Here is a 22,972-nt window from a genome sequence, read left to right as displayed (position 1 = left end):
TGATCTGACTGCAGTTCGGCGTCGTAACTGACTTCAGTTGGCAAATGCTCACCTTCGATGGCCAATGGCACGCTGGAGAAGTGTGCTCTTCACGGACATGAATCCCGGTTTCAACTGTACCGGGCAGATGGCAGACCATGTGTATGGTGTTGTATGGGCGAACGGTTTGCTGATGCCAACGTTGTGAACAGTGCCCCATGGTGGCAGTGGGGTTATGGTATGGGCAGGCGTAAGCTACAGACAACGAACACAATTGCATTTTATCAATGGCAGTTTGAATGTGCAGAGATACCGTGACAAGATCCTGAGGCCAATTGTCGAGCCATTCATCCGCCACCATCACCTCATGTTTCAGCATGATAATCCACAGACCCATGTTGCAAGGGTCTGTACACAATTCTTGGAAGCTGAAAATGTCCCAGTGCATACTCAGCAGACATGTCACACATTGAGCATGTTTGGGATGCTCTGGATCGACGTGTATGACGGGGTTCCAGTTCCCGCCAATATCCAGCAATTTCGTACAGCCATTGAAGAGGAGTGGGACAACATTCCACAGGCCACAATCAACAGCCTGATTAACTCTATACGAAGGAGATGTGTCGCGCTGCATGAAGCAAATGGTAGTCACACCAGATACTGACTGGTTTTCTGATCCACATCCATACCTTTTTTTGAAGGTATCTGACCAACAGATGCATATCTGTATTCCCAGTCATGTCAAATCCATAGATTAGGGCCTTTGACTGATTTCCTTATATGAACTGTAACTCAGTAAACATTTTGAAATTGTTGCATGTTGTGTTTATATTTTTGTTCAGTGTACATACCTATCATGTGTAGTATTCAAGCATTCTGTTCTTACAGCTTGGACACCTTTCTCTGTGCTGCGTGTCTTATTAGGAGTGGCTTTGAGATATCCTGTCCAACCAGACTCCTCCTAGCCAAACGCTAAGCAATGAGTCTGGATCTGAGTACATCTCGACCCTTCACTGAATGCGAACACATTCGGGGCTGCCTGATTGGTCCAGAAACTGATGGGTTGGGCCAGAGCCAGATCACACATCGGTAAAGCGGCAATTTGAAAATGTGTTATTTGCCTTTGAAGCTCTGATTGGTTAGAGACAATCCAATCGCTGAGGACTTTTTGTATAATACCCCTAGTTCCCCACCTCACCACAAACGACTTCAATGATGGCAGACTCGGACTAAAGTATGTAGCAAACAGCAGAGCAGAGGAGGAATTTAGTGTGAGTCGTCAGGCTAGGCTTGAGAAGCCTCGTTCCTAAATATGGGCTCGGAGGAAGAACATCGCCATGAGTCCCAATTACACATAATGATGGAGCACATGCAGATTGTGCACCAGTTATTTTGTCACGCGAGGCAGTCCATACTATCATTTATCACTGTAGTAGTCATATCCTGCACTACTCCTCCTAGAGCGCTGAGACAATGCCTCCCAGCTCATCATGCATGGTGTTATGTTATTTGTGTTTAACTGCCAGGAAAAGGAAAATAAAAGCCCAGTTGCAAGGCATTGTGGCGTTTGTCTGTTTCCTGACCAAACGTGAGAGTCTCTGTCATCAGGGAGGAAATGCAGTTCTATTCCACTAACGCATGGGTCTCTCCAGAGCCCGGTGAGCATTTGGCCTAACTTGATAAAAAAAGTATAAAATAATAGCCAATCAGCCTTGAACTAAGCTGAATGAGCTCAACTATGAATGGTCCTGGCAGACCAAAAAGAAACGTGCCAAGGGAAGCCAGTTTGGATTTGGCTTCACTCCAATCACATCGCATCGAGAGCATAAGTCATTTGCAGAAACTCGTTGTGCATTTTGTTGTGTTGTTGTCATCTGGTGGCTAGCTAGCTAGCTAAAATTGTCCATTTCCTAAATTAGCCATGGATGGAAATAGGGATTTGGACTTGTGGTTGTACTTAATTCTCCTTACTGCCCAATGATTATAACAGCGATTCTGATCCAACCATTAATTCATACATTGTTGTGCCCCTGACCTGAGAGAATGGATGTTCAATATGTAGCTAGATGTAGAAGGCTAATGTTAACTAGCTAATGTTGCTCATGAAATGGAGTTAGGCTAGCGAGCAAGCATTTTAGCGAGGTAATTTAAGCGTGTAATGTATGACAGTGTGGTAGACCGTTTCATCAACATGAAAGAGAGGAGGATGCCATTGGAGTTTCTCTACAAGTAGGGTGAGTCAGCATGTTTTTTCTACTTGCACGAACACACACACACACACACACACACACACACACACACACACACACACACACACATACACACACACACACACACACACACACACACACACACACACACACACACACACACACACACACACACACACACACACACAGAAATCACAACCATGGACAGCCACACCATATTTAGCCTATGTTGATTAGACAAAATCATTTTTCGTATATTTTAGTTGTCACTGTATTCGACTAAGCATAGGTGATTAGATGATGTTAAAGTTGAGATGGTGCTGGAATAGTGGAGGCAGCTTCTGTTTTCTTTGTGACTTGCGGTAACTCCCTGTGGTTCTAAATCAGTAGTTATTTAGTGGTCCGAAAATGTTGAAAACATTAACTTGCTTGACCAAGCTGTAGGTCATGTAACTGTCTGTTACTGTACATGCAATATGCTTTGTGGACTTGACCAGACAGAGGTTGCTCTCCGGTTTTGTGATGAAACAAAGGTGTGGTTGAATTTATTCTGCCAAGGGCTTCTTATTGTCTATATATCACGGTGTCAAGGCATATGAACTAACAGGTTATAGTTCAAACGACGCAACACGTAGGTTGTAATATGGCTTTTTTTTTCTGTCTTGGCTTCCCTAGTGATTTTAGCTCACCACTACTGCTAGAGCCCTACCCACAAAGATATCCTCTTGTATTTGGATACCTTCTCCGTTTTCCAATCAATGTGGGCTTTGAAACCCAAATGAGCTGGAAGTGTAAGGTATTTTGTATTACATCTCCAGAGGCGGGGGGGAAAGCTTAGTGTGAGATTTGGGGGTGCAGTATGAGTGTGGAGCTGCTGCAGGAGAGAGGACTGTGTGCTTGTTCAGTGGCTTTCTCCTAATCCAGGCCTGATCTTTGTGTTTGATCCGCAGCGTGTTCCTGAGACAGCATGAGCAGCCGCTATTGCTGTAATTTAAAGTCAATATGCTACTCATGATCCCTCTCTCCGGGCCAAAGAACAGCCCCTCTCTGAGGTGGAGATAGTCATCTCTGGTGCTTAGAGGGAATCCTCAGCTTGACTTGCTCTCTCTTCTTTTGGCTCCTGAATGAGATCTGTCCAGAGAGGAAAATGCAGGTGTCATACTTACTCGGTTTATGTTCCTGGAGTGAGGTGATGACAAGCTTGGGTTCATTTTTTTGGTCGGTTCCAGTGTATTGTCTGATCTGTTTCCTTTCAGAATGATGCTGACCTTGTTGTGTTTCCTTGTGTTTTTAAGACTCATATTTCATGGTAGAAATTGATAGGGAGTGAGTCATAATATGGAGGTCCTCCAAGTAGTGTTCTTAGCTAAACACCTACTGTAATATTGCTGGAGGGATTTGAAATTAACATAGAGAATTCCATACATCATAGATGTACAGTATTAGTCCACCGGCCTTCAATGGTTGCCCGGCTTCTACTGCAACAACAACAAATGTATCAGCTTCTATTGTAGTAAAAGATAAAGATCACTCTAGAGGCACACCCTCTGCACAAATACCATCAGAAATTGGTATTACTCCATTGTAGCAGCTATTGACTTGTGGTTCGGAATAACAAGCCCATGGTGACATCAATACCTTTTGATGGCTCATTCAGAGGACTTTAACTGAGCTAAGATGAAGACTCGGGGCCTGATCCACAAATCCCCTCCCATGTTATTAAAGTGAGGGGGCCTAAGCTATTTATCCTGTGTGAATGACATGAGATATAGAGGGCTGACTCAAGGGCCCATTAAATCCATACATATGTCATGATCTCCAACGTTATACACTAAAACTTTCAACAAAACACATATCTGACAAACACGGTGACATAGCTGTAAATTTGATAGCTGTGGTCAGTGAACTCTAGATTGAGGTGAAATGTAAAAAATTGATTCCTTTAGTGGCCACAATTTGTTTTGACAAGGCTTGAACCTTTTTTGTTATTAGTATGTACCCTCTTCTCTGCTCGTGGTGTACGGTGTGTTATATTCGACAGCTTCCAAGACATGGATCCCTGTCCCAAGTTAAAGAACAAACTCTTCTTTCACATTTAATTTAAAACAATCATTGGCTTGCAAGAAGCCATTCATCTGCTGGTTGTTTGATGTTGCTGACTTGACGTGCACAGTCCATTTATGTTGGTCAAGGTTAGACCAATAGATTAGAAGATTCTGTCATGGCTGATCACAATCAGAATTTTCAAGGATTCTCCGAATTTCATTAAAAAAAAAATATTTATATGTATATCTTCTGTACATACCCCATTTTCATGCCTTGACTTGCAAGCCCAATATTTATTTCAAGAGACACTCTTACTACGGAAACCATGATATCCTGTTTTTATGTAAGCCACTGGCCCACTTATAACTTAAATGACTAGTTTAGTTAACCTTCCTGTTCAAGTCTAACATATCATTATGGCAGCAACAGTACCCTGCATAATTTCCATGGCATTAGCATCCGTCATGTTCCCCCTCCTTGCTATAAATACCCCTGACAGGTGAACTGTTTCAGGAAGTGTTCCTCACTGTGAATGTGTGCAGGGCTTCACAGGTGAGGCACTTTGATAGTACAGCTCATGAAATATTTGCTGACTTCTAACACCTGGGGGACTAGTGTTCTGATGGAGCCACTGATATGTGCCCCTATTAGTCTCCAAGGGTTCTCCCTAGCCCACTTTCACACGATCCATGCCAATTAAGCAGCCGAATTATGTATAATGGCGGCAGTCACTTGCATTTGCCGAGCGCGGAAATGTATAGGGAAGGATGACAGAGGAAATACTGTTGAATAATTAGAGTGAATTTCCAGAGCCCTGGAAACTCAATCATTTTTTGCCATATGCTAACTATTTTTAACTTAATCGTTCCCTCCCCTCTTACGCTCTACCTCTCTCACTTACTCCACATATACGGTGAAGTACTGCACCGTTCTCTGGATATTTCTTTGTTTCTCAAGGAATCACTGCACCCCTTCTCTGTGTCTTTCAGAAGAATGGGGGTATGTTGAGAGGTATCGTGCTCTTGCGGGGTCCTGTGTGGCTCCGTCTGTAGATCATGGCCCTTGCAACGCCAGGGTTGTTGGTTCGATTCCCACTAGGGACCAGTACAAAAATGTATGCACTTGCTACTGGAAGTCTCTCTGGATAAGAGCGTCTGCTGAATGACCAAAAAAGTGTTCGTCTTGTATATTCTTCTTAAAAGATTGTCTTACAGCACTACCTGGTTGTGTTAAATCAATAGTTGAAATAGACAATATGTTTTTTCATTTCACTTGATTGGTCATTTGAATCCTTTTTGGATCTCTACTGGATTGCGCCTGTGTGGTCCAGACAGTCATCATCCTGCAACCGAATCGCTCAAATGTTATGTCTCAATAACATATATGAGTATGACTTAATGTCACGTTTACCGGTGGTTCCAAATTGTGGTTATATGGAGCTGTAGTGGATTGTGTGTGTTTGTCTGCATTATGATGTCACGAGCAGGCTTCTCATCCTCACAGACACTTCCCTTAGTCATCAGTATTCTAATGATTCACACCACAACGATTCCCTAATGGTTATTTTTAGAGATGGAGAGATTGATGAGACGCTCATATCGTCCTTAACCACCAACTAATTAACTAATTAGGACGTCTAAATGAAGACTTGCTCTCGATAACGCAGTGTGGCTTTGGCATGGGTAAACAGCTCTTAAATAAAATCCAATAACTGCTTGACTCAGCTTTTGGGTTTTAGGATCTCTGTTCCTCAGCAGAAAATGGCCCATTTTGTAACTGTATACATTCAAATAGCATTGTTATTCATAGGCTTATTGAGGTAGGTGCTCTGTGATCAATGTATAGGATATGACATTGTATAAATACAGCGTATGACCTTCATTATCAAAATAATGCAGTTCTTTAATATATTCCTCTATTAGCCAGGTGTTGGGAGAGGTTGAGTGAAAGTTGACAAGGCTGTCCCCTCTTGCTCCACGCATGTGCACATGATTGTACAGTACATGAATCAATGAGGCCTCTCCAGCCCTCTGCCCCTGTCCTTACACACTCTCCACATCCCAAATGATTTTCCATCGCGCTCCTCATTGGCTGACTTTGATTCTATGGTCCTGGGGTGGAAGGTCACAAAGCCTTGCTGCCGCTAAGATTCCATCGTCTGTATTATAATTAGTTCTTTACCATTGACATAACACCTCTCACCTTGTTCTCGCACATATCTTAACCTGTTCTCGGTCTCCTGCTCTTGTGGCGCTGGGCCTGCATTGAGCTCTGTACATAGGCCGCCTACACATTGTCGGCCTGAGAAGTGTGAAGTGTCAGCATTCTGTGTGTTTTAATTGAGAGGAGCTATTTTCTGATGGTTTATGGCTGTTGTTGGTCCGCTGTTGTTGGTCCATTCCGCAGCAGTGCCAGCCTGTAATGAAGCTCTGGACCATCTGACCAGCCTACTGATTATGATTGAATATAATGCCTGTTTTGCACTTCAATCTCAGCATGTTTTTGGTGCTTTGACACTAACATTTGAGGGTGTAATCCCACATGGCTCCATCTTAAAGGTTAATAATCCTTTTAATTAAAGGATAAGCCCGCTATTGAACACAAAGTATAATCACTGAAGGATTACCAGGGAAAATGAATATAGCCCGAGCAATTAGTCTGATAATTAAGATTTAAGTGCTGGACCGAGATCAGAGAGCTTTCGTGATGTGTCATAAAATTCATAGAGTGTTGTGGAAATGTTAGTTTGCGCTTTACTGCAAAGCGCCTGCGTGTGCACCCAGGGTGGCTGTGAAACATGGCGTCCCAGTGGATGGAGCTGCAACAGCTGTTCCTGCCTGAACCTGGTGTTTCGCACAATATGATCGCTCCATCAGCGCTGGTGCCCGCTCTCCAAACAGGCACATCTGCATTCATCAAACACACTTATCAATAAACAGGGCTGCAACAATTAGTGATCTCTGAGGGGGAACAAAACAGCAAGCCAGAAAATAAAAAAAGTCGGCCGTACACTTTAATCACTGATGCCGTTAATCAATAAAACGCCTTCATATCTTTTAATTAAAGTTTTATTCTCTGCGAATGTTTGGAGAATCTGTTTGAGCCTCTTTTTCCATTAATGGAAACAGTTGGGGTTGGGAAATGGTGGTGGCAGCTGCTGATGGCCAGTCACGGTGGGGCACTTCATGTTTGTAATTGCATTTTGTCACCTACAGAGGGTGTTAAGAATCCTTGTTAAAAGCAGAGGAAATCTCACAGTAACAATTATTGTAGAGCAAATTACCAGGTAGGCAATATCTAAGCTGTCAGGAAAGGTTAGTAAGAACGATAGCAAGGAAATGGACCATTCAGTCATTCATCATGGCCATAGTTGCTGCCAACAAATTGAAATTTGAAGAAAAAAATATCATCAATTTCCCTAAAAGTTCGTTTTGATTATCACAGTGATTGACAGGGGGGATGGATAAATACATTGAATGTTGCTTGTTTATTCATGACCTCTTTTCAGTCTTAAAAGCTGTATGGTATATTGAAGACAGATGATGGATAATATGTGTCCATATCTGACTGTACACATGGTCTAATGATATTAATTATGTCAATCAAATCTACCCATGAACATCTGAGAGTCTATCAAAGATGTGCTTATAATACTTGTAGACATCTAAACTTCACACATTCCTCCATGGCCTACAGTATTGTCAATGGAACACACGTTTGTACAGTATGGTCACATGAGAGTTTCACTCCACCATCTGTTTCTATAGTAGTGCATACATAAAGTACACATCCAGACACGTGTACACCTAGTTTTAATAGGAATCTAAGACAAGTGTAAAATAAAGTATTTTTTAAAAATCTTCTGGTATAGCCATTGTGTTGAATTGGCCAAAAGTATCCCCATGGTCTATTGGCAGAAGCCCTATCCTTTGAATTCCATTTATTTCCAACAATAAATTGAATTATTGGAAAAGTATTTTTTTTTCTGGCACGAAATCAGTGAAGCAGTAAAAGGGTTAAAGCCAGGGAGCCATAAAAACAATAAGAGAGGGTGTGAAAAATAAACTAGCCCAATCAGACCAGGCTCAATATCCAGCCTCCCCTGTATCACAGAATTTAATAGGTTATGCTCCACATATATTTATAGATTGCAAACGTTCTGAAAATATGTGGTAAACATGTCACCGCTGGCCTCATACAGCCTCCCAGCTGTGAAAGAAAAGCCGTGTGGCCTTTTGTTGACATTGGAAGTACCATGTTGTAATACAGAGCACCCTTTCAATTTGGGGAGATACTTTAGGACTTGATCTAGTATGATGAAAACTAGGCTTTTACTTTCCAGGACTAGGAAAGGCTGCTCTGCAGAACCTGTCCGAGAGACTATTATAGAATGCTCTGTTGGCCTTATGGGTAATTACAGTAGTACTGACAACTTTGGCCTATATCAACCATCTTGTAGCAGCTGGTCAATAAACATAACAATAACGAATGCCAGGACGTGACCTTATAAACCACATGATGATTTGGAGAAGAAGAAAAAAACTGTACAATAATATTTCCACAGAATATTTCCAATACACAGCCAAGAGCCTCCTAGATGCCCTCATATTGTACATTTAGACACCTCTCTGTTACCATTTTTATTTTACCTTTATTTAACTAGGTAAGTCAGTTAAGAATATATTCTTATTCACGATGATGGCCTAGGAACAGTGGGTTAACTTGCCTTGTTCAGGGACAGAATGACAGATTTTTACCTTGTCAGCTCGGGGATTCAATCTAGCAACCTTTCTGGTTACTGGCCCAACGCTCTAACCACTAGGCTACCTGCCACCCCAACCTTTCTTACAAGGTCTCAGTTTAATCATTTACAAGCTGTGGCCATTGTTGGTTCAGGGTAAAATATGGTATTATTGTCATGTAGGCTCATGATTTCATTGTTGTTATTTTCAAGAACAGGCCTATTTGACTATTTAATTGAGGCTCATGGGCTTGGCTGTGAAACGGCACACGGGGGAGTAAGCACGTCAAGCGGGTGAGTTTCCACAGCCATTAACCGCTCTACACTCAATTAGAATGCATAGAATCCTGACATTTCAGAACTTATGAGTTTCCATGCCAGCATAACACAAGCCAGTAAACACAGCAACATTCTGAAGATACAGACCTCTAAACTGATATTCACTTTAATATGAAACTAATCACTTTCTGAATTTTGCGCTGCAAATTAAATCTGGCTAAATGGTGTAAATGATGTGACAAAAACTACCTGGTGCTCTATTTTGTCACTGTAGTGTAAACGTGGAAGGGTATGTTACAAATAGGATGCCACAGAGGACTCTGGGTGAAAAGCTGTTGCCGCTCTAGCTATCAATTAAATTCCCTTTCAGGGCAGCATTCTCATATTTCCATGTCTAATAAATCATGTTGCGTATTAGACATGGCGTGGATACCTATTTTAAAAACAGGACTGCGTAGGAATACATCATCAATATGAAATATGACGGGCAACAAAATAACTCGAGACACTTAATAAAATTGAAGATTTGTTACACTGCTAGATGCTGTATGAGGAAAGGTGATTCTGACAATCAGAAATTATGATGGTAGAAATGTACTTTGATTGCGGTTTAATTTTCTTTGGTGATCTTTCGCCGCCACGATATCTCCGTAGCAGAACAGACAGGTCCCATTTGGCATACAATTAATAACCCGGGCGCTTCTGTGAGATTTGGCTATTATTTCTAATATGTTGCGTGATTGTAAAAAGCACCTTTTCCAGCAGTACGATTACATTCATTTATATCTTGTTATTGCTTAAATGTTTTTCCATGCCTTTCATTTCAACAGAATGAAAGGACATTTCTACACTGCCATCAGTAACCCAATCTGAAAAGAAAGTTATTTGAGGGGTTGAACCCACAGAGGGGGATAACTTCACATTCATCGCCTGCCCCTACACATTACATGCTGCAATCTTCAGTGTTGATTGTGCCTGTTGTGATTATAAACAGTCATTTATTATGTGCAACATGCAATTAATTAGGAGCAATCATAATATCTAATGAGAAAAGCCCTAATGTGTACCAAGTCGAAACATGAATAGTGAACAGATTCACCCTAAAATGACTAAAGGTAACAGAGTTTTCAGAACACTTGGTGTCATGTGTGAGAAGTTAGTAATAAAGTCCACTTGTCAAGGGATTAAGGTGTCTCCTGGAGAGTTGAACTGAGAGGTCTGAGTAAACTGAGTGAAGAGTGAAGCTAGTAGCTCTTCTCCCTTGGTGGTCAACCAATAATGTTAAAGCAGGTGAGCCCCCCCCCCCCCCCCCCCCATCAGTCATCAGCAATACCTTGTAGGTGGGGCCACCCTTGGTCAGCGCCACTGTGACTCCTGACATTATGACAGATTAACGGCAACGAGTTGAGCCCTGCACTTTGGGCCGCCCACAATCTCAATTATGTCTGTCTTAATGTACATTGAACAGCCACAATCGGAGGGGCCATAGACGGGGTAAACACACTTGCAGGAAGCAGACTAGTGACAGGCTAATAAAGCACCACGATTGATTCGGCTTGCTCTGTGCCAGCTTGGTTTATTGTGTAGGAGGAGTGGGACCAGATTGTGCGTGTTTCTGTAGTAACGGATCTGGCTCCCAGTCGAAAGAGAGGCGTGGAGGCAAGATGATGTTTATGTGTTGTATAGAATGTTTATATAAGCATGTGTAACAAAAACGTATATGTTGGTAGACAGACAGTTCTCTTCAGTCCAGGAATTTTTGTTATTGCACACCTTTGTAGTGGTGGATGTTGTGTGCCTTTTGCGGGGGAAAAACATTGCCACTATGGCTCTAGGATTGTACTTTATTGTATGGTAGTTCCTTTTCATTTGCTTATGGATTCTTTAACACTTAATTTCCAGAGGGATGTATTTGTGAGAATCCTACTGTGCCAGTTGTGGAGCTTTTCATTGTTGAGTCAATATCCTGGTATGTTCCTCATCCTTTTCTTTCTTTTTCTCATAACAAGTGAGGGCGATGGCAGACCAGACGTACATGAATGCGTGTTTCATGTGGTGGCCAATGCTTGGACTTTTATAGCCTTTTTAAAAATTGGCCTCATGCTGCCTTAATTAGGATTGTTGAAGAGTAGCTTTCCAGATTATTTCGTCATGGCCAAAACAACATGACTAGACCTCACTGAGAGAGTCATGTGTTATAAATAAATGCTGCCAGCTGTGGCTTTTTGCTTGCTCTCATATCTTGTGAAAGAAAGTTAATGCTTATTAATGGAGCCTATAAAAGCAACTCATTGAGCATTCCGGAACTTGCTGAGTTTGGCATCTGCTACTGACATTGTGCAGCTTCAGACCTCCACCAGACCACTTTTATTAGCTCTATGAACTGGGCTGTAGGTCAGCCCATTAAAGGCAGGAAGGGCTTGTTCACTACATTTTGAGAGAGCCTCATATATGACACCTGATCTGAGACCAGTGCTTAGGAGAGATTTGCAGGGATCTATGGTGAATAGGTTTTCGTAAGGAAGCATTTGATAATGGAGGGTCTTTCAAAAGCTAATCCCAGTTTAAAACCATATAAGTGAGCACAATAAATTCCAACCACATGCGCCTCTTAAAATGAACAATGTTCCGAATGAGTGCCACTGCATGTTAAGAACCTCAACCTGTGTTGATAAAGAAAAACTCCAACTTGACTCACTCACACTGACAATGGCTTAAATGTGTATGTTCCTACTAACTACAGCCTGATTGAATAAATACATTCAAGCCATATTTGAGATCTATTTTGAGTACAGACTCTTTACAGTAATGCATGTTAACTACCCCCAAAAACTGATAAGAAAGCACATCTCTAAATGCAGCTTTCTTCAACCTGTACCACATATTGTCTGTCCATCAACACACTTCTCCATATGCCTGCAAGTGTGCCTGCTCGAACCGTCTCCCTTCGTTCCGTCTGTTTGTGAAACTGCATGTTCGGAGCCTTTCTTAGATGTCATATGCAGATATGTTCAGGTACCACAAAGTGGTGAACAAAAAAGGGCCAAGCGCATTCCATTACGGTGGACAACTCCTGGCTTTTTAAATCAGCTTCAGAAGCCCGTTATTAAAGAGCCATAAGCGCTTTGATTGTAAATCTCAGTGACCTTGAAGACACCAGAGGAAGCGCACATCTGTAAACCAATCATCGCACGGCTGCCCCTGTCAGCCACGCTACCTCACATGAAGCCACCGACTGCCACTTGTGATGCTGAGCAGAACTATTTTGATGGGGAGAGAAAGAGGAAGGAGATAGAGGGGTATGCTCATTTTTAATCTTGAAGAGAACATATCTATTGCTGTAGTTTTTTTCTTTACCTAGATTCTATTTGATATTGATCAGAATATACTGTGGATGATTACATGATTACAATTACATGCATGATTGCCCCACGACCTCTACATCTTTTACACTGCCGATCCACCCGCAACACTAAAAGTCTGCTCTGAAGAAAATCAAGTTAGGGGGCTCCCGAGTGGTGCAGTGGTCTAAGGCACTGCATCTCAGTGCAAGAGGTGTCACTACAGTCCCTGCTTTGATTCCTGGCTGTATCACATCTGGCTGTGATTGGGAGTCCCATAGAGCGGCACACAGTTGGCCGGGGTAGGCCGTCATTGTAAATAAGAATTTGTTCTTAATTAACTGACTTGCCAAGTTAAAGAAAGGTTTAAAAAAAAAAAGTGATTTGATGAGAATTTGGAATGTTGAGCGTTTTAATTCCAGCCACAATAGAATTTTGTATGCTTTAATCAATTGTAAATGAAGCCTGTGGAAAAAATATATATATATATTTTACAGCCACCCTTTTAGGGGATCAAAGTGAGATTTGGCTGGAGGGCCCCCACCTCGTGGGCAAAACATTTTAGTGCCCCCCTTCTTGATGGCTGAGAGTTTGAAAGTTAATTTCCTGCAATTCTACACATTTTGTCATGGGGTGGAGAGAAACATTTGTAAATTCATAACACATTTCACACAATTCTACAAATGTTTACCATGGAAGGAGAGAAGAACTTGCAGTTTTACAGCTAATATCCAGCAATTCTACACATTTGGCCATGGAGCGGAGAGAAACGTTTGCAAATGTATGAAATTCTGCACCTTTTGCCATGACTTATGCCATGCTATTATGATATCTGAACTGCCGGGTGCTCTAAGCAACCGCTTATGCCCAGGGCCGGCCCCGAGCGACCCTTTTGTCTCAATCTAATTTATATGGTGTGCAACTGTGTGAAATTAAGACCTTTTTGTCCTTTTTTATGTTTCACCTTTAAACATGTGTCCATGAAAAGTGGCTGTTTCTCTTGGCTCTATTTTCAGCTTTGCCCATTTTATAGCTTCTCTGTTGATGTAGTTGGAGCAAATGCTTTCGGTGTCGAAATGTAGAACCTCCAAGCAGAATGAGGTTAAACCAGCCTTACCCTGCTCCCTCTCAGAACATATAGACACAGTACAAGAGGGTGCCTGCTTGTAGAGTTGTTACAGGCCTATAAAGTCAGGATCTATTAAGAATGATGATACTGCAAGCCTCAGCACTTCTTGCCTCACTCCAACGGTCCTGCTTACCAGCAGCACAAAGATCAGTGTTATTATGGATTTGTGGGGAAAAATATATATATTTTGTGAATACTAATGTCTTTTAAATCTTTGCATTCTCTTTGAGAGAACCTGTCTATTGGATATTGTAGGATGATTTCCAGCTGTATCACTGAGCTCTCTGGCCCCTCCTACAGTGCCATGGGTTATTGGACCAACTGTTTGAAGGCCATCTAGGAAAAAAAACTCAAAGTGATCAAGTAGATAGTAAACATGCCATTAAAGGTGAACATGAGTTTGATGGTACGGAAGATGACAGTAGCCAGTAAGGGTCTGTTCTGCCTGTGATTATTATTATTTGACCATGCTGATCATTTATGAACATTTGAACATCTTGGCCATGTTCTGTTATAATCTCCACCCGGCACAGCCAGAAGAGGACTGGCCACCCCACATAGCCTGGTTCCTCTCTAGGTTTTCCTAGCCACTGTCCTCTCTAGTTTTTCCTAGACACTGTGCTTCTACACCTGCATTGCTTGCTGTTTGGGGTTTTAGGCTGGGTTTCTGTACAGCACTTTGAGATATCAGCTGATGTACGAAGGGCTATATAAATACATTTGATTTGATTTGATATTTAAACCACTGATAAACTCCAGTTCACTTTCTTCTTAGCCGTGGCCTTGTCATAGATATCAGTGGGTCTATACAGTATATTTGTGCATCCAGAGCTAGAGATTAGCATGGAGCCATCACCAGCAGCGCTGCCTGCAGTCCTTCCTTCTCTGGTCTGCCTCCGCTGTCAGAGCGCCTCGCCTCCTCCCAGCTTGTCAGGAGCTCCGGCGAGGAGCTGTAAAAACCTTTTCCCCTCTCCTTAACAACTGCAAAACAACACGCACACACCCCTCGGCTGAGGTGCCCACATTTCTGAGACCTCTGACAGGACGTGCTGCAGGCACAAATTGTAATTCATAAAGGTTAAGGGGGTCAATGCCTTTTATTATGAGTCTGAGTGCATCCAGCTTGATGGGGCCGGCATGCAAATGGAATGTCTCTGAGTGTTATATGCAACACCACAGACAGGGAGAGCAGAGCGTGCATGCCTCAGTGAGCGAGGGAGGAGGCGGGAGTCAGGGGAGAGACTGGGCTGTGCTTTCTTCACCTTCCACAGCCGTGGACCCCCCCCCCTCCCCCGTACTGCAGTTCTGTTAATTAGACACTAAGACAGTGACCTCAGGTGGTTAACCACTTCTTTGATATGCTGTCTGTCTAGTTGTTGCAATTAATACATTGCTATATGCTCCTGCTTCAAAATACTATGATTTTGGCCATAGAGCACACATAGTATGGTATGTATCATGTAGCCTATACATTGAAAATGATCTGCTAGCTACACTTAAATAGGACTTTACAAAAACAGACATTGTACACTTATTGTATATTCATTCTGCTACCTTGTCAAGAATAAAGATACAGGTAACTACCAAAACAATGGAAACACTTGAGTAAATGTGGGATACAAAGTATATTGAACAAAAATATAAACGCAACTTTTAATGTGTAGATCCCGTGTTTCATGAGCTGAAAAAAAAGATCCCAGAAATGTTTAATTAGCACAAAAAGCTAATTTATGTCAAATTTTGCACACAAATCTGTTTACATATCTGTTAGTGAGCATTTATCATTTTCCAAGATAATCAATCCACCTGACAGGTGTGGCATATCAAGAAGCTGATTAAACAGCATGATCATTTACACGGGTGCACCTTGTACGCGTAAAAGGCCACTCTAAAATGTGCAGTTTTGTCACACAACACAATTCCACAGATGTCTTAACTTTTAAGGGAGCATGCAATTGGAATGCAGACCGCAGGAATGTCCAACAGAGCTGTTGCCAGCAATTTGAATGTTAATTTCTCTACCATAAGCCAATGTCGTTTTAAAGAATTTGTGAGTACATCCAACCAGCATCACAACCACATGCCACGTGTAACCACAACTGCCCAGGACCGCCACATCTGGCTTCTTCACCTGCGGGATTGTCTGAGGAGGGAGAGGAGTGTTGAGGAGTGTTTCTGTCTGTAATAAAGCCCTTTTGTGGGGAAAAACTCATTCTGATTGGCTGGACCTGGCTCCCCAGTGGGTGGGCCTTGCTCCCAAGTGAGTGGGCCTATGTCCTCCCAGGCCCATCCATGGCTGTGCCCCTGCCCAGTCATGTGAAATGCATAAATTAGGGCCTAATTTATTTATTTCAATTGACTGATTTCCTTCAATGAACTATAACTCTGTAAAATCTTTGAAATTTTAGCATGTTGCTTTTATATTTTTTGTTCAGAATATATTGAAAGCAGGTGCTTCCACACAGGTGTGGTTCCTGAGTTAATAAAGCAATTAATGTCCCGTCATGCTTAGGGTCATGCTGGGCAGGCCATTATTTTGGCTACCATGGCTATGCCCCCATAGGATGACAATGCCCCCATCCACGGGGCACTAGTGGTCACTGAGTGGTTAGATGAGCATGAAAACGATGTAATCCATATGCCATGGCCGTCTCAGTCACCAGATCTCTACCCAATTGAACGGTTGCCTGAGACTGTGTTTTCCACCACCACTATCAACAAAACACTAAATCATGGAATTTATTGTGGAAGAATGGTGTCACTGGTAGAATCTATGCCAAGGCGCATTGAAGCTGTTCTGGCGGGTCGCGGTGGCCCAACTCCCTATTAAGACACTTTATGTTGGTGTTTCCTTTATTTTGTCAGTTACCTGTAAATACCATATGTATCATTTAAGAATAAATTAAATACACTTGGAATATGGAATATAAAATTCACTCAGTGGATATGGTCATGTCAAAAATGATGACCGCAAAACTGTGAGAAGAACAGTAAGCCTATGACATTCCTGTAGTTAACCAAAGTCCTCGACCCTGCTGACAACAAAGGCGATGGTCACAGCCATCACATTAGCCTCAATTGCACCCTCTGCTGGAATTTAATCCCACTGACTGCGCTCAGGAAAAGCACAGGGGACTGGTTATTTTGTGTAACCTGGGCCTAGTTTTTCAAAAGTTATCTATCTAAATTTTTCCTATCGGGTATAGGATTAAATGGCTAAAAATAGAATGAATAAAGCAGGACTCCCCATTCAAGGCAATGATTCATCCGTTCAATCTATTTATATGGATTTAATCCTATCTGACAGGCGGAATCAAGAGAAGGATATTTTTTTTCTCCACTGGGCCCATAGGACATGGACTTTTTAATTAATATGTAACAATATGGTGCATGACACTGTGATACATTCTGTAATAATGGTGATGTAAAATCCCTATAAATAGAAATACTTGAAACTAGCTATGGACATGACATGTAACATGATATGATTGTCAACATAGCTACATTTCAGGTTGATCAATTGATTGGAACAAAAAATTGACCTATGTCCCATTAAACAGTTTCCATTATTCCACTACTTACATTGTGTGTTAAATATACCAGTATGTATCTAAATGCAATTATAGAATTATATCTTTGGTTGATCAAGATGCACTCCAGCTCAGTGCTACTGTACTCTGCATAAATAAAGGTATTCTTATTTCATCTGTGCTCTTCAGTGAGATGAAAAATGAAATGGATCCTTCAGTGACTGTTGATTCATTCATTTCCATAGGGCGTTGGAGGTTTATGTGCTACATTAGTAGGACTGATTCTACATTGTGCTCATGAGATCTAGAGGCTGTGACTTCAACCCCCTGTGCACCCGCAAAGATCATACCTGACAAACCAGTGGGGGATTCCTCCCTTAGAGCAGTCTTACGGCAGCAAAGAGGGGCTCGATCCCCATCCTCATTACCTTTACCTTCCAGCCCCAGCTGCTGGCGAGCCATTCATCAACATTACAAATCCTCCTGGTGTGCAGCTACACTTCCAAGCAGAGAGATGCCTAGACAGGGCCCTGGGACGTCCCCTCTGGGTAGTGTTAAATTCACACCTCAACAGATGCACTGGGAAAGAATAGGCCTAGGTGAAATGTTGAAGGCACTGTCTACTCAATGAGTTGTATAACAGGGGAGAAATAGTATATGACTTTATATGTACATCAAAATATGATTTTGATTTCATGATGAATTAATTACTTAATTAATTCATGGATGAATTAATTAATGAATACAATACATGCATTCCTGGCCTATGACGATGATGCTCAAGATGAGCCACTAGGCAGGCCATAATGTGCACAACAACGTGTATTGAATTGTTGCCAATTGCCTGTTGCCTAATTCAGCATATACTGTACAGCTAAATAAAAATAGGCTTAAATAATCCAATCATTGATTGCTTAGTTCTGTCAATATCAACCATTCAATCATATTTTTGTCTAATGCTGATATTCTTTAAGCCAGACATTCTGAAGAAAATAAGTTGATTCTTCCCCTGCTTGTTTGTGCTATTTCTTTAGAATGTTTTGGTGTTGAGATAATACTGCAGGCAATAGGTCTGACCTATTAAAAAGGGTATACATAAAAGTCCTACGTAATGTACGTACTATTCACGGAGCTCTGATGGATTTCCATGGTCAATTATCTAGAAAAATCTTTGTCACTGAAAATTACTGTACAGGGTTTCATTCATGGTTTCTTTAGGTTTAATTCAAACGTTGAACTGGTTTAATAAAGTTATAGTGAAATGACCTTCCGTTGTCCCAAAATCTTCATCCGGGAATCTATAAACACCGATATGCGCGTGCGCACTTCTCTACTGTGGTTCGACCTTCTACAGTCGGTAAGAGGGATATGTTAGGCATTGTCCATTGTAAATCCTTTTTCATCCTTCTTTAAAACAACACCTAGCACAACACAAGTGAGGGGTGCATATTGTACAGACTATTGTGTGCATTGGACTGTCATTATTTTCAGCATCGTGCATTTTAAAACCTATTGACCTTATATTTGTGTTGTCTCTGCAGAAAGACCCGGCTTCAATCAAATTTGACCGACCAGGTTAAAACAGACTAAATTGATCATGTACGCCTGTGCAAAGTTCGTCTCCACGCCGGCTCTGGTGAGTATTTTTATTTGTATGTTTTACTCAATCTGATTAAACCAGTGTTTTATTACATCTGAACTCATTCTCCGCTGTATTCGTATGGGCCTGTGTTGAACTTGAATAGAGCTGCCTGACAAGGGTATTAGCTAACTAGGTAGCTATTAAGCTAACGATAGTTGCAATGAAATGCCATTATCTCTCCAAGTTTTGCATGATAGAAGTAGCTTCTTTGATTAAGTGAGAGGCTCTTATTTTAGTTTCCTAACTAACGTTAGCGATTTGTGCACATCTGAGACTAGACCCGGCCTAGGAGCTAGCTAGGTAGCCTGTTAGCTATAGCCTAGGTAGTTATGAATAAGGTCAACATGACACTTAGACTTGGGTGCTTAAGAGAGCCATCAGTAGCTACCTAACGCTAACTAGTGACTTATTTTGTTGAGCTCTCTTATTCCCTTTTATGTGTGTTAGGGGCTATTTGCCCAAGGTCATGTTTGGCTACAAATATTTCAGGTTCAGGGTGAAACCTAGCTACAACATGGATAACAGGTTATAGCTACTTTTACTGGTACGATAACTGTTAAAGGCATGACACTAGCTTGTGCTAAGTGCACTCAGCTGGTAAAATGAGTAAAAAAAAAAAAAGGTTTTAAATGTAGGCTTGTATCCAGTAGTGTTGAGGAAAGAATATTACATGTATCCTGGTTGAAAATGCATTTTGATGATTTAATGGGAATGCAGTTGTACGGCTCTGACATTTGACCACTTCAATGACAGTGGCTAACTTTGTCAAGGTGCCTCCCACGGCCCATGGTGCACTTTTGCTGCCTTTGACAGAGGGAAACACTTGTACTGCCTTTGACAGAGGGAAACACTTGTACTGCCTTTGACAGAGGGAAACACTTGTACTGCCTTTGACAGAGGGAAACACTTGTGCTGCCTTTGACAGAGGGAAACACTTGTGCTGCCTTTGACAGAGGGAAACACTTGTGCTGCCTTTGACAGAGGGAAACACTTGTGCTGCCTTTGACAGAGGGAAACACTTGTGCTGCCTTTGACAGAGGGAAACACTTGTGCTGCCTTTGACAGAGGGAAACACTTGTGCTGCCTTTGACAGAGGGAAACACTTGTGCTGCCTTTGACAGAGGGGAAACACTTGTGCTGCCTTTGACAGAGGGGAAACACTTGTGCTGCCTTTGACAGAGGGGAAACACTTGTGCTGCCTTTGACAGAGGGGAAACACTTGTGCTGCCTTTGACAGAGGGGAAACACTTGTGCTGCCTTTGACAGAGGGGAAACACTTGTGCTGCCTTTGACAGAGGGGAAACACTTGTGCTGCCTTTGACAGAGGGGAAACACTTGTGCTGCCTTTGACAGAGGGGAAACACTTGTGCTGCCTTTGACAGAGGGGAAACACTTGTGCTGCCTTTGACAGAGGGGAAACACTTGTGCTGCCTTTGACAGAGGGGAAACACTTGTGCTGCCTTTGACAGAGGGGAAACACTTGTGCTGCCTTTGACAGAGGGGAAACACTTGTGCTGCCTTTGACAGAGGGGAAACACTTGTGCTGCCTTTGACAGAGGGGAAACACTTGTGCTGCCTTTGACAGAGGGGAAACACTTGTGCTGCCTTTGACAGAGGGGAAACACTTGTGCTGCCTTTGACAGAGGGGAAACACTTGTGCTGCCTTTGACAGAGGGGAAACACTTGTGCTGCCGTTGACAGAGGGGAAACACTTGTGCTGCCGTTGACAGAGGGGAAACACTTGTGCTGCCGTTGACAGAGGGGAAACACTTGTGCTGCCGTTGACAGAGGGGAAACACTTGTGCTGCCGTTGACAGAGGGGAAACACTTGTGCTGCCGTTGACAGAGGGGAAACACTTGTGCTGCCGTTGACAGAGGGGAAACACTTGTGCTGCCTTTGACAGAGGGGAAACACTTGTGCTGCCTTTGACAGAGGGGAAACACTTGTGCTGCCTTTGACAGAGGGGAAACACTTGTGCTGCCTTTGACAGAGGGGAAACACTTGTGCTGCCTTTGACAGAGGGGAAACACTTGTGCTGCCTTTGACAGAGGGGAAACACTTGTGCTGCCTTTGACAGAGGGGAAACACTTGTGCTGCCTTTGACAGAGGGGAAACACTTGTGCTGCCTTTGACAGAGGGGAAACACTTGTGCTGCCTTTGACAGAGGGGAAACACTTGTGCTGCCTTTGACAGAGGGGAAACACTTGCGCTGCCTTTGACAGAGGGGAAACACTTGCGCTGCCTTTGACAGAGGGGAAACACTTGCGCTGCCTTTGACAGAGGGGAAACACTTGCGCTGCCTTTGACAGAGGGGAAACACTTGCGCTGCCTTTGACAGAGGGGAAACACTTGCGCTGCCTTTGACAGAGGGGAAACACTTGCGCTGCCTTTGACAGAGGGGAAACACTTGCGCTGCCTTTGACAGAGGGGAAACACTTGCGCTGCCTTTGACAGAGGGGAAACACTTGCGCTGCCTTTGACAGAGGGGAAACACTTGCGCTGCCTTTGACAGAGGGGAAACACTTGCGCTGCCTTTGACAGAGGGGAAACACTTGTGTGTAGGCTCTCAAGCAGAATGTTTCTTTCTTGTTTTGTGCTTGTTCCTGGTGCAGGTCCGTGCTGGCTCCCGGGCTCTTTACAGACCCCTGTCTGCCTCTATGCTGTCCAGGCCTGAGGTCAATACAGAGGTGAAAAACATCTTCTTGTAGTGCGGGGCCTTATGCTCTTCCAAAGCTTGTCAATCCCTTTAATAGTTATTGATGTTGGAGTTCTTTTCCCATCACTAAGGAGGTGTTTGTTTTTCAGAGAAACGTAGCCCTCATGCCACAGAGCCCCTTCACCCAGGTAGCTCTCAGAGGCTTCCAGACCAGTGCTGTGAGCAGGGACATTGATACCGCTGCCAAATTCATTGGTGCTGGAGCCGCCACCGTCGGAGTGGCTGGATCTGGTGCTGGAATTGGAACAGTGTTCGGCAGTCTCATCATTGGATATGCCAGGTAAGTCCACTGCTACAAACTGAGTACTAGATCTGTGCTTGTCAATGTCAGCTTTCAGAAAAATTATGATTTCCAACAGATTTGACATGAAATGGTCTGATAATGGTTTGTCTTGTTCTTTTCCGCAGGAACCCATCATTGAAGCAGCAGCTCTTCTCCTACGCTATCCTGGGATTCGCCCTGTCTGAAGCTATGGGCCTATTCTGTTTGATGGTTGCTTTCTTAATCTTGTTTGCTATGTAAAAAAAATCTGTCTATAGAAACTGTATTACAGATGTGACTACATATTTTATTGTGGCAACCAAAATTGTTCTGTGTTGGTGTCATGGAAATGTACATTTTCAAGTCTGTCCGACACTCTCAAAATAACAGAAACATGTATTGTAAAAAATGTAAGAAATTGCATAATTAAAATGCATGTATTTGACTAGTTGACATATGGCAGTATGTTTTCTATGTAAGGAATCATGTTTCACCACAATCAAGACGCCAACTAGCTTCTATTGAATGTCAACGTGGGATTATACAAAGGAACTGCTTAGACGTAATGTAAATCAGTCTGGTGCATTTGCCATTTTCAGTGCATCATGTGTTTGCTTCTGTGGGTCCACATTTATGTTGTCGTTGGTTCAAGTGCAGGTCAATAGCATTCTGTAAGTAGGCAGCAAGTGGGCACTTGCTCTTGTAAATGGAATTAAATAAATCTAGACCACATGATTGTGCTAAATAGTGGTCACTGGTCCAGATTATTTTGGACGTTCTCTGCATGAACGTGTTCAGCAGGGAGATCATGACATGATTGCCCTTAACTCTATTACAGTTTGGTTCATGCTAAGCTTGCATAAAGTTGATTTATCCCGTAGTGATAGAGTTTAGAGCCTTTCAATGCGCCTAAGAACACTAGAGGTACATTGTCAAATTGAATGGGCCTGGAGGAAATTGGATCTGTAATGTATTTGATGCGATGGTTACGTTCTCACAAAAATGCCATAATAGATCACAAAGATAATGTAAAAGGAATCTGCATGTGTTTTCTGGAGATGGTCACCCTTCATACCCAAGCTCCCGGATGTCATCC

At 42.6% G+C, this 22,972-nt stretch overlaps 1 protein-coding gene across 3 annotated transcripts; it reads left to right on the top strand.

Moving 5' to 3' along the window:
- Positions 1-18,521: 18,521 nt before the first annotated feature.
- On the top strand, positions 18,522-22,621 carry LOC109866819 (ATP synthase F(0) complex subunit C3, mitochondrial-like). 3 transcript variants are annotated; one of them, XM_020455671.2, is made up of 5 exons: positions 18,522-18,612; positions 18,797-18,891; positions 21,511-21,585; positions 21,704-21,894; positions 22,023-22,621. In XM_020455671.2, exons 2-5 carry the CDS (start codon positions 18,853-18,855, stop codon positions 22,135-22,137), a joined length of 420 nt encoding a protein of 139 aa, XP_020311260.1. In that variant the 5' UTR covers positions 18,522-18,612; positions 18,797-18,852; the 3' UTR covers positions 22,138-22,621. The 3 variants fall into 3 exon arrangements, with proteins under 3 accessions (XP_020311260.1, XP_031651122.1, XP_020311267.1); XM_031795262.1 differs by having other exon boundaries at positions 18,584-18,642; XM_020455678.2 differs by having other exon boundaries at positions 18,584-18,690.
- The last annotated feature ends 351 nt before the right edge of the window (positions 22,622-22,972 follow it).

This window comes from Oncorhynchus kisutch, linkage group LG2, assembly GCF_002021735.2.
Source record: "Oncorhynchus kisutch isolate 150728-3 linkage group LG2, Okis_V2, whole genome shotgun sequence".
Classification (NCBI taxonomy): Eukaryota; Metazoa; Chordata; class Actinopteri; order Salmoniformes; family Salmonidae; genus Oncorhynchus; species Oncorhynchus kisutch.
The sequence above is the reverse complement of the archived record's forward strand: the minus strand, read 5'-3'. Positions and strand labels throughout refer to the sequence as shown.

Coding starts and splice junctions, on each gene's coding strand:
- LOC109866819 (XM_020455671.2), top strand. CDS start 18,853: ATGTACGCCTGTGCAAAGTTCGTCTCCACGCCGGCTCTG. Junction 18,892..21,510: donor TCGTCTCCACGCCGGCTCTG/GTGAGTATTTTT, acceptor TTCCTGGTGCAG/GTCCGTGCTGGCTCCCGGGC. Junction 21,586..21,703: donor GGCCTGAGGTCAATACAGAG/GTGAAAAACATC, acceptor TTTGTTTTTCAG/AGAAACGTAGCCCTCATGCC.